This window comes from Cygnus olor, chromosome 5 (genome assembly GCF_009769625.2).
Source record: "Cygnus olor isolate bCygOlo1 chromosome 5, bCygOlo1.pri.v2, whole genome shotgun sequence".
Classification (NCBI taxonomy): Eukaryota; Metazoa; Chordata; class Aves; order Anseriformes; family Anatidae; genus Cygnus; species Cygnus olor.
In genome coordinates, this window is record NC_049173.1 from 34,851,767 (window position 1) to 34,864,477 (window position 12,711).

General features: G+C 42.1%; 1 protein-coding gene across 2 annotated transcripts in view; it reads left to right on the forward strand.

Moving 5' to 3' along the window:
* Positions 1-690: 690 nt before the first annotated feature.
* STARD9 (StAR related lipid transfer domain containing 9) overlaps positions 691-12,711 on the forward strand; it is a 105,521-nt gene continuing 93,500 nt past the window's right edge. The window contains exon 1 of one of the 2 annotated variants that reach the window (XM_040557358.1): positions 691-800. In XM_040557358.1, the coding sequence (XP_040413292.1) occupies positions 754-800 (47 nt within the window). In that variant the 5' untranslated portion in view covers positions 691-753. The remainder of the gene's footprint in view (positions 801-12,711) is intronic. The other variant, XM_040557357.1, reaches the window with a different exon arrangement.

Consider the following 12,711-nt stretch of genomic DNA (forward strand, 5'->3'; position numbering starts at 1 on the left):
TTAACATCGCTGTGGTGGGTCATGAATTGGGAAAAGCAAGTCTGAAGGATTCATTGTATACCTCCACTCTGGAAGGTTTCTGTATTGTGGTATCTTTCATTTAGATTCCATGTTTCTGGAGCTTAAGTCAAGTCACCTAAGGGGGATGTCTATACTTAAAGTATATATAAATGGTGTAATTAAAAGGGAATGTAAGCATAGTTAGGTTCACGTTATAAAGCAATCTGCTGTGAAAATACTGTAGTTGAGTATTCAGATACAGCCCAATTTCTAGTATTTACAAATACCCAAACCAGAAGCAAGTGCAATAAAAGTAACAACTTTTGTTTTGTTTTGCCAGTCAGAAATCCCGTAATAGGACTGGTATCCTGTTTGTGGCTGACAAATGCTACTTGCTCTCACCTCTCCTCAGTCATGTTGGTATTTGACAGAGACAATATTCTAAACGCAAATTGGTCAAGTTTTGGTGGGTTTAATATTAAGTGCAAAACCTTTGTCAATGCAATAGACTAAAATTGCTTTCAATTCATCTTTGGAGGTTTCAAATCTGCAGGAGGGCTAGCTATTGCCACTACTCCGCTCGCCAAATCCGGTGACGGCGGTGTGAAGGCAGCGGGCCCAGGCCTGTGCTCGGGCCGGGCCGCGCCCGCCCCGGGGGCGAGGCGAGGCGGGGCCGGGCGGCTCCGCCCCGGGGCGCGGAGCCGGGGGCGCGATGCGGGGACGGGGCGCGGGTGGCTGGGCGTGAGGCGAGCCATGGCCAACGTCAAGGTGGCCGTGCGGGTCCGGCCGCTGAGCAAAAGGTGCGTGGGGGCGCCGCGGGGAGGCTCCGTGACAAGCTGGGGTGCGAGGCGGGGCCGGGCCGGGCAGCGCCGTGCTCGGGACGGGGAAGGGGGAGCGGGGCTGGGGTCGTCCCTCCGGCGCGCCCAGTGGCTCGGGAGGCTTGCTTAGGAACGCCGAGGCTTCCCTTCTCCCGGGCTCCCCCAGATGGGACAGTTGTCATCCAGCGTGAGGGAGGCTTCTCTTCCCCCTCCGTTGTTGCTGGATTTTCCAGAGCCGGACATTCCCACTGGCGCTCGGCGCTGCTCCGCTCCCTCCCCGGCTGCTTGTCTCCAATAGGAAGGGCGGCAGGCAGGCAATATGGCTCGAGGACAACTCCCCCAAACAAGAAGGTGCCGCAGCATAGCGCGTTGGTGGGCTCTGGATCTAACGTGTGGTTGAAACCCTGTAGGCTGTGGAAGTTCGGGGAGGAAAAGGAAGGAAAAGCAGATTTTAGTGGCTAGTAATTTGCGCCTCTTGTCAGAGGAATGCTGTAGCACTCCGGGCACAACTGCTCAGAGTGCTGTCGCAGAGATTGGAGGCTGCCTTCTGGTTAGTGTGAGTCCCACGTTGCCTTTTGACTTCACTGCCTTGTGTGATAAATAACCCTTTCACGGAGTGGGGAAAATGATTCTGGAAGAGGTGCCCAGCCAGCACACTTACCAAGTCGCTTAGCCAGCAATACAGCAGCACACTTTGCACTTTTAGGTTATGATTTGTCTGTGGACTTTTTGTAGGAAGATAGCAGAGAATGCTGAATAAAGTAAAATAATGTAAAAACAAATCCCAAACAAACTAAAAAACAACCAACCGAGCAAAAACCAACCAACCAACCAACCAAAAACCATACAAACAAAACAACAACAACAAAAAAACTGCTAGTCTAAAATAATAGAAAAGGGAAAGGTGGAAAGTAATTTACAGATTTTCAGTAAATTTTACCTTTGGCTCAAAACCAAGTGATCTAAAAATATTCTAGCCATAATGACATTAAAAAAACAGATGTTCGGGTAATATAATTCTGATCTATAACGCAGCTGTGGATAGAACAGATTTTGATAGATAGTGACGTATTTTAAGAAGAGTTGCAGCATGGAATTAAGCGAAGTTTAGCCTTTCATTGCTTAGTGTTGCTTTAATGTTGGAGATATTCTCTATCTAATTTACTTCCATACTGTTAGTCATTCCTAGCGCTGACTGGTTAAATAAATTGCCATTATAGTCTCTAGAAATAAAAAGCAGTACACAAATCACTACACAAAGCAGTACACAAATGCAAAGTATTAACATTAAAATGCCAATTTGGTAATGAGATCAAGTTGTTCAGACCATAGGACTCTTTTGTTTCAGCCTTGCAGAGTTACACTGGAGATTGCAAGTACTTCCAAGTTTGACTTGACCATGTATTTCATTGTGCAGCCAATTACATTTGTTTCTCCCACAATAGCATTTGGCTTTCCATCGCTTTTGGCTTATTGTTTCTTCCCTGATGGGCAGTATTTAACAGTGCATACGTGATTATAGCATTAAATAATGCCTATAACTCTGACAGGTAGGATGTGACAAACAGAAAAACCTTTGGCATAGTCAGCATGGGCCAGCAGTTTGATAGAGGGTGCAGTTTGGGACGGTGGGTGGGAACAGAAACACAGCCTGGTACACAAGTGTGAAATGAATCTGGCACTGAAATGGAAATGTTTGTACAAAGGGGAGAACGGAAACCCAGGGGATAAAATGGACAGAGACTGTTAAATAATTCCACCTGCTCAATCTGTGGCAACATAACTGATGGGATGGGGAGGCAGAGACCAGTCTTGTGGTATTTGGCCCCAAAGGCAATTGCTGTTTATTCCCTGCATAGTGTTGCCACAGCTGAGGTCAGCAAAAGTATTCATGGTGGCTTTTAATTTTTCATAAGGGGGAAGGAGAAGTGATCAAATGTTGTCTTTGAATGCTCTGAACTTGCTTTATGGTCTTGACCAAAATTGCCTGAACATAATGACTTCAAGGCAAATACCGCATATGTGAACACTTAACATAACCTTGATAGAGACTGCAAAGCCTAAAGCTTTCAGTGAGAATAGAGGCCTACTCTTTCTATTTCAGTTTCTTAAACCGCCTCCATGTTGTGGTCACTTACACCTCTCACCGTCTCTATACACGCATGCCATGATGGCCATTAACAGGTGCCCATGTTGCCAGAGCTCCTAGGATCTCCTAGGTGCTTCAAAAGGAAAAGCTACCTGCAAAAAAAATTCAACTTAAACTGAAGTACAGTAATGTGTGCAATTGCAGTTCCAGTGATTAAACTTTGATTTTTAAGAGTCCCGAAAATGGAGAAGCTATGAGCAAACGCTAGCACCAGAGCGTTAGTTGGTCTAGACTATGCAAACTTTACGTACGTATTGCTTCATTTAATTTACATGGGCAGGCGAACTTTGTTTTTGCATCTTGAAGTTTACAGAATATTTGGAAGTTAAAATATCTTAATATGGGACATAACAAAATCCTACTTTCTGTAAAAAGTATCTATTTATTATAAACTATTTTAATCACATCTGCTACTTGCTGTTTAGCATAAGGCAAAGAGTGGTCTTTTTGTTTTGTGCCTGTACAGCACCCATCACAATGTATTCTTTGACACTCTGTGCCAGCTCTTCAGCTCCTATGCACAAATAATCCCCCATGGTTAAAAAGCACATACAGTTGTACAGAGTGCAGAAATTTTTCCTTTGACTGAACTTTAAATAGGTTGTGGCTAATGTTCTTCATAATGCCATCAGTCATTCTGTAACAGACTAAGCTATTTTTTGGCATCAAAGCATTGTCCGGGGAGAAAAATCCCTTGAGTATGTTCCCTGGAGTGGCATTGCTTCCAAAAATCTTTATTACACATTTACAATTTTAAGTCCAAAAAAAATTACATTGTGTTCACATGAATACTTGTTCTCCATAACTGCATTTGCCCCTTTTTGAACATCCGCAGTGTTAGGCATGCCTGTTGACTATTTAGGTAGGCCAGTAGAAAACAATGCTAGTTTTTATGTGCTGCTAGCTTTAAAAACATGTCTCCATGGTAGCCTGCCCCAGTTGCAGTACCTAGTTGTGGCAGCCCATTGCTCTTTTTGTGGTCATCAGCTACGTGGTGCATGAGAGGAGGAAGGGGAGGCCGTGTCTGCACACGGGTGGTGTGTCCAGGACTGCATAGTCAGCACCAGCACATGAGGGACATGGATGTATTAGAAAGAGTCCAGAGGAGGGCCACAAAGATAATCAGAGGGCTGGAGAACCTCTCCTATGAAGAGAGGCTGAGGGATTTGGGGTTGTTTAGCCTGGAGAAGAGAAGGCTCCAGGGAGACCTTTCAGTACCTAAAGGGGGCCTACAGAAAAGCTGGGTAGGGACACTTTGTCAGGGAGTGTAGCAATAGGCCAAGGGGGAATGGCTTTAAACTAAAAGAGGGTAGGTCTAGATTAGATATGAGGAAGAAATTCTTTGCTATGAGGGTAGTGAGGCACTGGAGCAGGTTGCCCAGAGAAGCTGTGGATGCCCAATCCCTGGAAGTGTTCAAGGCCAGGTTGGATGGGGCTTTGAGCAACCTGATCCAGTGGGAGGTGTCCCTGCCCATGGCACAGGGGTTGGAATTAGATGATCTCGAAGGTCCCTTCCAACCCAAACCATTCTATGATTTTATGGCTGGGATGGAGCACAGCTGCCTCAAGCCTTTTCCTCCATGATCCATATGCAGGATGCATTCCCTTTACACGGTGGACTTTGGGAACTGCTATATACACAGTCTTTAAGATCGGAAAAAAAAGATTTTTTTTAAAAAAACAGCGCTCTATACCACAATGAAAAGCCTCATGCCTTACTATAGGATTCTCTTCTTAGCATGCACCAGTGACTAGAAGACATTGCATTCCTTCACGGATTGTGGCCTGGGTAAAATCTGTCACAGCAAGTTTATTTAATGGAATTGTAAAATGATAGCGGTGATAGTTAAATGTTTGACAGTAGGGCATGCAAGCTTCCCTGTGACACTTTCTGAGAGTTTAACATACTTCATTGGGCCCTGAAGTTTGGGAGCTCCTTGTGCAGGACACAGCAAAACAGAAGGTATTTTCTGCTGTTGAAAATCTCTTTTCAGTTGCCTATGGTGCTTGGAAAAGGAGAGACTGGCAAGGAGTTCTTATCGGAAAGGGTCTTTCTGGGATCTTTATTAACTTCACAAATGAACTCCCATCCTCCACGAACCTCATAGACATGTCACCTAAAAGAGTCACTAAGCAGATGAATTAACCAGAAAGCTGTCCTTCATTTTTTTTTTTTCTGCTTTGCATTGTTTCCAGGTTCTGACTTGAAGGCCTCCTGGCCAGCTATTTATTTCCCAGTCCCCTGATGAGCTCTGGAGCCTGTCCTACACACTGACAAATAAGAGCTTCCAAGAAATGTCTGGGTAGTCCCAGGTGGCAGAGCTGAACCCAGCTTCCAGCTGTGCAGGTGCTTACTATCACAGTCTGAGCCTCAGCAGTTTTCCTTGCTGCTGCTGCTCTCTCTCTATGGTACAGTCCTCTAATGGCTGTCCTGTGATGCAGCAGGTAATGAGGCTTAAGGGTGGGATAGGGAAGGAGGAGTTTGAAGTCTTAAGACCACAGGTGATGGCTGTGAGCAAGCCCAAGGCTGGGAGGTATTTGCTTGGGGTAGTAGGATAAGTTTCTGTGTGAAGATTTCCAGAAAAGAGCTTAGTGTGTCAGGCTAACCTGGCAGTATGTTGAGTTTAGCTGTGGTGAACAGGTGAGAGAAGAGCTATGCTGATTGGTGCGATATCACATTAATATTTAAAAATAATTTCTATTAGAAAGGAAAACTATGGAAAAACAGAATTGCTTTAAAGATCATTCTGAAATGATGCTGAGTATGTCTTTATTAATCTGCTGTAGGATCAGCTTCTTTAACTAGTCTGTGCTGTGGTCCACCTCATTTGTTATTTCTAAGCACATTGTGTTAAGTAGAAGGAAATACTGTTTTGTAAGAAGGACTTGTGGCAGTTTTATAGATTGTGATATTAGGTGTTTTATATGTTTCTGCATAACTTTAAGAACTTAGATACAGCAATCTTGCCTGCTCTTGACAAGAGTGGTAACTTATAGCAACTTTGGTAAAAAACTTTCCTTTCATCTTATGCATAACAGATGTTAAATGTTGTGTCAAAATAAAACTGAAGCAATAACAGATTGGAGGCTATTGTTGGTCTCCCTCCTACCCCATCAAAATGAATGTGATTGTCCTGTTTATACAAGCATGTTCCCTTTACAACATATATTCTTCACTGGTTGCTTGCTGTTGTCCTTTTCAAGCATGTTTTGAAGCAACCATGGTCTGGTTCTTGTATCTCCATCTTAAAACTCCTTAAAAAGACCATTGTTAAGAAGAATGTATACTGAGAAAAACATAGGTAAGTTTAGGTTATTATTTCAAAAACTTTACAAATTATATTTTTTTAAAAAAAGGGCATTACCCTAGTTTATTCAGTATGTTGTGATACACATTTGCATCAAATACATCTGAAGTAGTGTAATGACACAAGGTGCTGACTTCATTAATATTTATAGTTTATTTTTGTTTACAATTTCAACTTCTGCTTCAGCTAGTTTTTCTCTACTTTTTAAATAGTGTTTAAGAAGCTTTTGTTTGTGTTTAACTTGAAAAATCAGAGTTAGTAAGAAGAGAGCATTTGCTTTCCTTATAAAGGTTGATGTGAGCATTTTTTTCTTCTTTTTGATGCTTTTCTCTAGCTGACTTAAACTTTACTCTGAGACCCAAGTGTATGTTGGATAAATGAGCTCTCTGTTAATGGAACATTGCCATTATCTCTATTATCTGCTTTATGGATGTGCGTGGAAATAACTTGCCTAGAAATAGGTATATTTTACATTAGCACAAAAAAATACTTATAATTTCTCTGGAAAATGGATGGATTATAATTTAGTTTTATTATTCAACATATTTTTCATATGGATGTAATTTTGAAATGTAAGGCAAAATACTGCATCCTTTCAAGAAAATGGCAAAACTGTTCTAGATTTTGAAGGGACTGGAGTGTCTCAGTGAAAAGAAAAGGTATAAATATAGGAAACACCAGGTAACAGGCAAGAGTAAAAAACACCTTTTAGCTTGTTTAGTACTGCTAGATACTTCTCATGCTATAACAAAATTTAGAGTAAGGCAGGCCATTGAACACAGTGTAGTGAAATGTCTGTCTTCTACTCTGACTGTATCTCCTTACCCTTCTCAATCAGCTATTATAATTTATATTTTCTTTGCTACTTTCGTAATTAATCCTCTCATACCCGGACAAATGGCAGGCTATTTTTATCTTCTGTGATGGTTAAATGAGTATTGTTCCTCTGTGCCCTGGTACCTAACAATTCCTCTTTTCAGGTGGTTGTAGTTGAACTCTCTCAAAAGCTGTGGGGTTTGGGCCTGGTACCCGATGGTGAAAAAGAACCGTTTCAGGCCTCTAAGAGTTGCATCTGAAAATCTGCACAAACTCCATTGGTTATGCATTGTTCATGATTTCAAGCTTTTTTTCCACATAAGAGCTGGGATTTTTGAAAGAAAAGTTGAGGTTCAAATTTTGTATTTATAAAGTAGATCCCTCTCCCAAAGAAATGTATTTTAATGTTTGTGTATCCTGTTTTGTAGCCTAGTCTATTGTTAAGGTTATCTAGACATCTTTTCCTCTCTCTCTAATTATTTTCCTTTGCCCAGTCTATTATTTAAAGTTTAATGTAAACCCTCCTTGAGGTGGCTGCTCTTTTCTCTTAGTGTCTATACTTGGCACTGTCAGGTGGTTTTCATAAGCCATATCTGTGGTTTTTATAAGGGTACTGCACCAGCAACCTCTCCCAGATGTATTCTTCCTGCAGTCGCATAGAAAAAGTTTTCTATCTTGTTTTTAAAGGGCAGACTTCCTAGCTCCTTAAAAGGGTAGAACTCTGCATGTCCTGAGTGACCGAATGCTTCAAGGCCAACAAAACCCATTCCACGGAAGATGATGCTTCTGTAATGATGTGTGACAATGCTGTGCCTGTACTGATGTAAGCTGGGAGGAGCACAAGGCACTAACTTCTGGCAGTGTGCTCTCTGAAGTAAGAGGCTGACGGTCTTCTCTTCTCTCACGTGTTGCCTGTGCAAATGCAGCTGCAACAACAACACTGCTGCAGCCTTTTGAAACCCTTCTAACTGACGCTTTGTGTTTTCATAAAACACTTCCTCCCGAGTCCTAGAAATATTTTACAAACATCAGAATGTTTTGGAGCAGGGATCAGATTTTTTTAGTGAGAAAAGTAGGACAAAATGTAGGGCAAAAATGGGGAAAATTGTAATTAAATAACCTGTAAAACCATCTCTGTGCTGGACAGTTTTGTTCTCTAAGACCACGTATTCTGTCTGTGTTTATCTATGATGATGTGACTGTATGCCTGGAGATAGCTGTACACCTCCCCAGGGGCATGGTGCAGAGGCTGGAAGCTGGTCTTGTGGGACCTGTGTGCAGTACATGGTGAGATACAAGCGCTGTGCACAGGGAATTTATGCAAACTTTGGGTAGGGCTTCCCCAATTTCCTTTTCTTTACTCTTTTTTCCTACTCTCTTAAACTTTTCCTGCCAGCTTTCCAGTAGTTTTCAGATACAGATTTTGAAATAAAGACAGTTTTGTACCTTTGTTTTTTAGAAGGTGAGGGTTCACTGTAGGAGCTGATTGTGGTGCAGTGGGAGAGAGAACTAAGCAAGAGGGATGAGAGTGCATTGCAGCATTCAGTGAAACTCATTTATTTAACTGTGATCACAGATGGGGGTTCTGTCCAGGTGGAATGAAGACTGACCAGCGTATCCAAATTCTGATTTGCATGGAAATCACATGGCATTTGCACAGAATTTCTTTGTTGTATAAGTTCTTTAATTGTACTGTCCTGTCACTCAGTAAACGGCTGGGAAATCAAGGGTGGAGGAATATCTCCTTTGGATGGAACTGGTCTGCAACATTGTTTAAATTGCCCTTATTTCATGCTTCTTAAATGCTGATGGTATGACAGAAGAGAGGAATTTTTCTTCTTCTCTTCCCTCCTCCCTTCAGTGCCTCTGGAATAATGGTGCTTTCTTTCATACAAGGCTCTTCAAAGCACTGGTGGATCATTAGGAGCATTTCTGACTTGGATTGCTCAAGGAAGATGCCTGACACTCTTGCTCTAGCAGTAGAAGGCTTCAAAGATGGTGCAGACAGGGACACCAGAGGAGGCCATCCTGTGCTTCCTTTCTGAGCTCATCAAGATAGCATAAAAGCTATCCTGCAAAAGCCTGAGTGTGATCAAGAATATGTTAACTGTTTGAGCAGGCCTGTATCCCTACAGAGCACTGCTAATGTCTTGTGTTTATCTCTGCATCAAATATTCTTATTTTTGTTGCTGTATAATATTTGCAAAGAAAAACAGGAGGTAACCACACTAGGATGGTGGTGGTCACTAGGAAAGGTGATTTTTTTTTTTTTTTTTTTTTTGACCATCAGATTGTGTCAGCTGTTGCCAGAGCCAGTGGAAGCTTTATACAGCCGGGAGTAGCCTTGAAAGAACTTGAGCAACATGTCTGTTACAGCAGTGGGCTGTCTTAGTGAACTTTGTGTACTTGGCTTCAATATGGATTTTTAAATTATTTATGAACATCTGTTCTGAATTTGGTAGGAAGATTGCTGACTGGGTGTGCACTCCTCTTTTGCAAGACCCAGTAAAACAATTAGGACTTAAAAAGAAATATCCAAAGTGGTATTGGGCAGCTCTACATAATGAAAAACACTGGCAACAAGTTTTAGATAAATTATCTTGTATGCTGATACTTCAAAAATAAAAACAAATCCTGCATTAGCCAAAGGGAATGTGTTCAGACTGTTCACAGCTTGTGACTTTCCCATATTTCAGCAGCAGGGCTAAGGATACAGGTTATGTTGGTGTCGTGGAGGGATGCTGTGTTTGGGAAAGTTGTGGTTGCAGGTACCTCAGCTTGTCAGGAGAGTGCAGAAGCTCCAATGGCTGAAGGCTTTGACATTCTTCTCTACAACTTCTGATGGAGCAGCAGAGACTCTTAGTACTCTTGTCATTGCATCCTCCAAGCAGGCATGTCCTCAATCTGTTTTGTCGAAGGTGTCTTTTCTCTCTGAAGACTAGCATAATTTAGAAAATATGTCCTATTGTTTGTTTCTTAGTTTCCATGGCAAAGGTCAGTCACTCAGGAGGTGCAAAGTCAGCAGTTTCTCAACAATACCTTTGCCAAGGCCACCAATAAAGAGGAGGCAGAGGCACTGTACAATATACTAGTAATGGAAGGATAAACCTGAATACCCCCTGAAGTCTTTCCATACAGACCTTCAGACTTTATAACCAAGAAAAAGCTTGGGTTAGATTTGCCACGGGATTATACTGCAGCTCCTGGTGTGGTGATTGCAGGGGGTGGCACTGGACAACACAAAATGTCCCAGGTAGAGGTGGAGGTAGTTTGGTAAATGCTGTACCATACTTAGAGACTTCCGGGGCAATGGATCACGCACTGAGAAGCGACAGTCCCAGAGATAGCAGCAGTGACTGCTGGCCTGCATCGTGCCAAGCACGCTAGGGGAGTGCTTTTGGTTGTGTTTGTAAGCAGTGTGTGAAAACGCTCTCTGTCACAGAGGGCTGTGCAAAGCTGCTATTTCAATAAAAGTCTAGAAAACAGTATTTAAGTGAATTGTTCCAAAAAAACAGAGCCAATGGGATTGCCCATGCCAGCAATAATCTCTGCCAGAGGGGGCAGACTGATGGTTGCTGTACTGCTGTACTGCTTTCCAGCTGGCACTACCACCTCTGTCTCAGTATAGGCTGAGATTGGTTTTCGAGTTAGCTTGGGTGATGGGAATTGGCAGGAAAGGCATAAAATGCATGCAGCAATTACTTTGCATGATTATTTTCAAAATTTTTATGAGTAAACACATACTCTATTCTTTCTCGAATTATCAAGGGTTTCTCGTATTTGAGTGGTATATTTTGGCTTTAGTATTTTTAATTACTTTGAGTAGTAGGTGGTCAGTATTTGTAGAAGCTGTTTTGTTGTATGGCATGATTACTGCGAATGATTCCAATATTTTTGGTTTACTGTATGAACATGTTTTTAAACAGGCAACTTTCAAAAGTCAGTTCCTTTGTTCTTTAAGGAGCTGTTATTCCTTAGATGTTAGTCCTTTGTTTAAGGACTGTTATGTGCGAGGATGGAGGCAAATTTTATAAAGCCTGAGCAACTGCCCTTCTTCTTCCCACCCACTGCTTCCTCCAGCTCTGTATACCTACTTGCACACTGCATCTGACCTAGTTTCAGTGAGATCCAGCAAGATGTGGCAACGTTCCTCTCAGGCGTCTTGATCCTTGATTCTTTTCTGCTGGCTCGTTCTTCCAGGTCTTGCAGAGTGTCTGCTGTCCCTCTGGGATTGCATTAGCTTTACATGTGGGCTGCAACAATGATTTGTCATTGGACCAGCAACTGTTAGAGGAGATTTTCCATTGAGCTTCCCGTGTTTTTTGGCTGGATTGCCACAGCAATTTGCTTCCATTGGGTCTCTGTTGTAGCTCCCTGTTACAGCCCTGCTGCTGCATTTTGTAGTTTTGTCACTGTTCTATCACTGGATTTGTGTTTTGCTAAAACAGTTTCTGGGAAGATCCAGGACTTGACTAGGCTCACACACCATGAAATGGTCTTTCTGCCACGCTGCGTGATAACAAGTTGTCTGTACTAAGTAAAGTAATCTAGAAGGAGAAGCATTTCCCACACATGGCATCAGTTTTTCAAAAAGAGAGAGAAGGGAGGATAGGGAAGCTGAATGTTAAGATTGCTGTGACTTCTGAGCAGTGGGAGTCAAACATATTACAAGAGGAGTGTACTTTGGGGTTGATTTTATCGGTACAAGTAATACGTCTTTCATACCTGTGGAGCAGAGCATCCATTCTTAAGGATGAAAGATTGTTTTATTGGTCAAATGCACACTGTGGTACACATATGTAAGGTTGTATGGACAAATACGTTTTTTGTAGTATCTGGAGTTAAGGTCAGAACATCTACAACAGCTGAAAGCATGCTTTACCTGTTGGACTTCACATATTAACCAAAGAAGTTTGGGAAGGGAAGCCCAGGTTTGTACCTAAATGAGGTATGAATAAACATATCTTTACACAGAGGTTGAACGAAAAGCTTGTAGAACTGGGGACAGCTACAGGTCCAGGTTTGTTGTATGCTCAATGCTCTCAAGCTGTAAATTGCTGCAGAAGGGAGTCTCCACTTCCACCACTGCATGGTCATGCCCTTTCTCTTGCTTTGTCTTTACCAAATGTGTTACCACTGTGTCCAGTCTTCTGAAATAGCTTGCTGGCCTGGGGCACACTGTTTATTTATTTTGCTGTGTTTGTTTTCTGATCACAGCTGATTTGAGTCATTGCATAGGGGTGTGATTCATAGATCAGACACAAGAAATGAAGTGAGAACACATGTGGAGCTTTGGAGAGAAGACAAATTGCCCTTTGCAACAACAGCCTGCAGCTGAGACAGATAAAGTAGGCTGTGAACCTGTGCCCAGAGCAAGGGGAGACATTATTCTGTTTATGTTTGCTGAAGGCTTTCTTGTCATGTGAAACTTGAACGAAGCTACTTTATTGCTACATAAAGTTTCTTTTGTCTGTAAAGAGATATCATCATAACCCTGAAGTGTAAGGTGATGTGGTAATTTTATTTTCTGTTGTTTGTATTGTATTGTTTTTGTAAGCTTATAAATGTGAGTGTATTAATTTATATGTGAATAATTTTCATACCTTGAAAGTCTTGCATT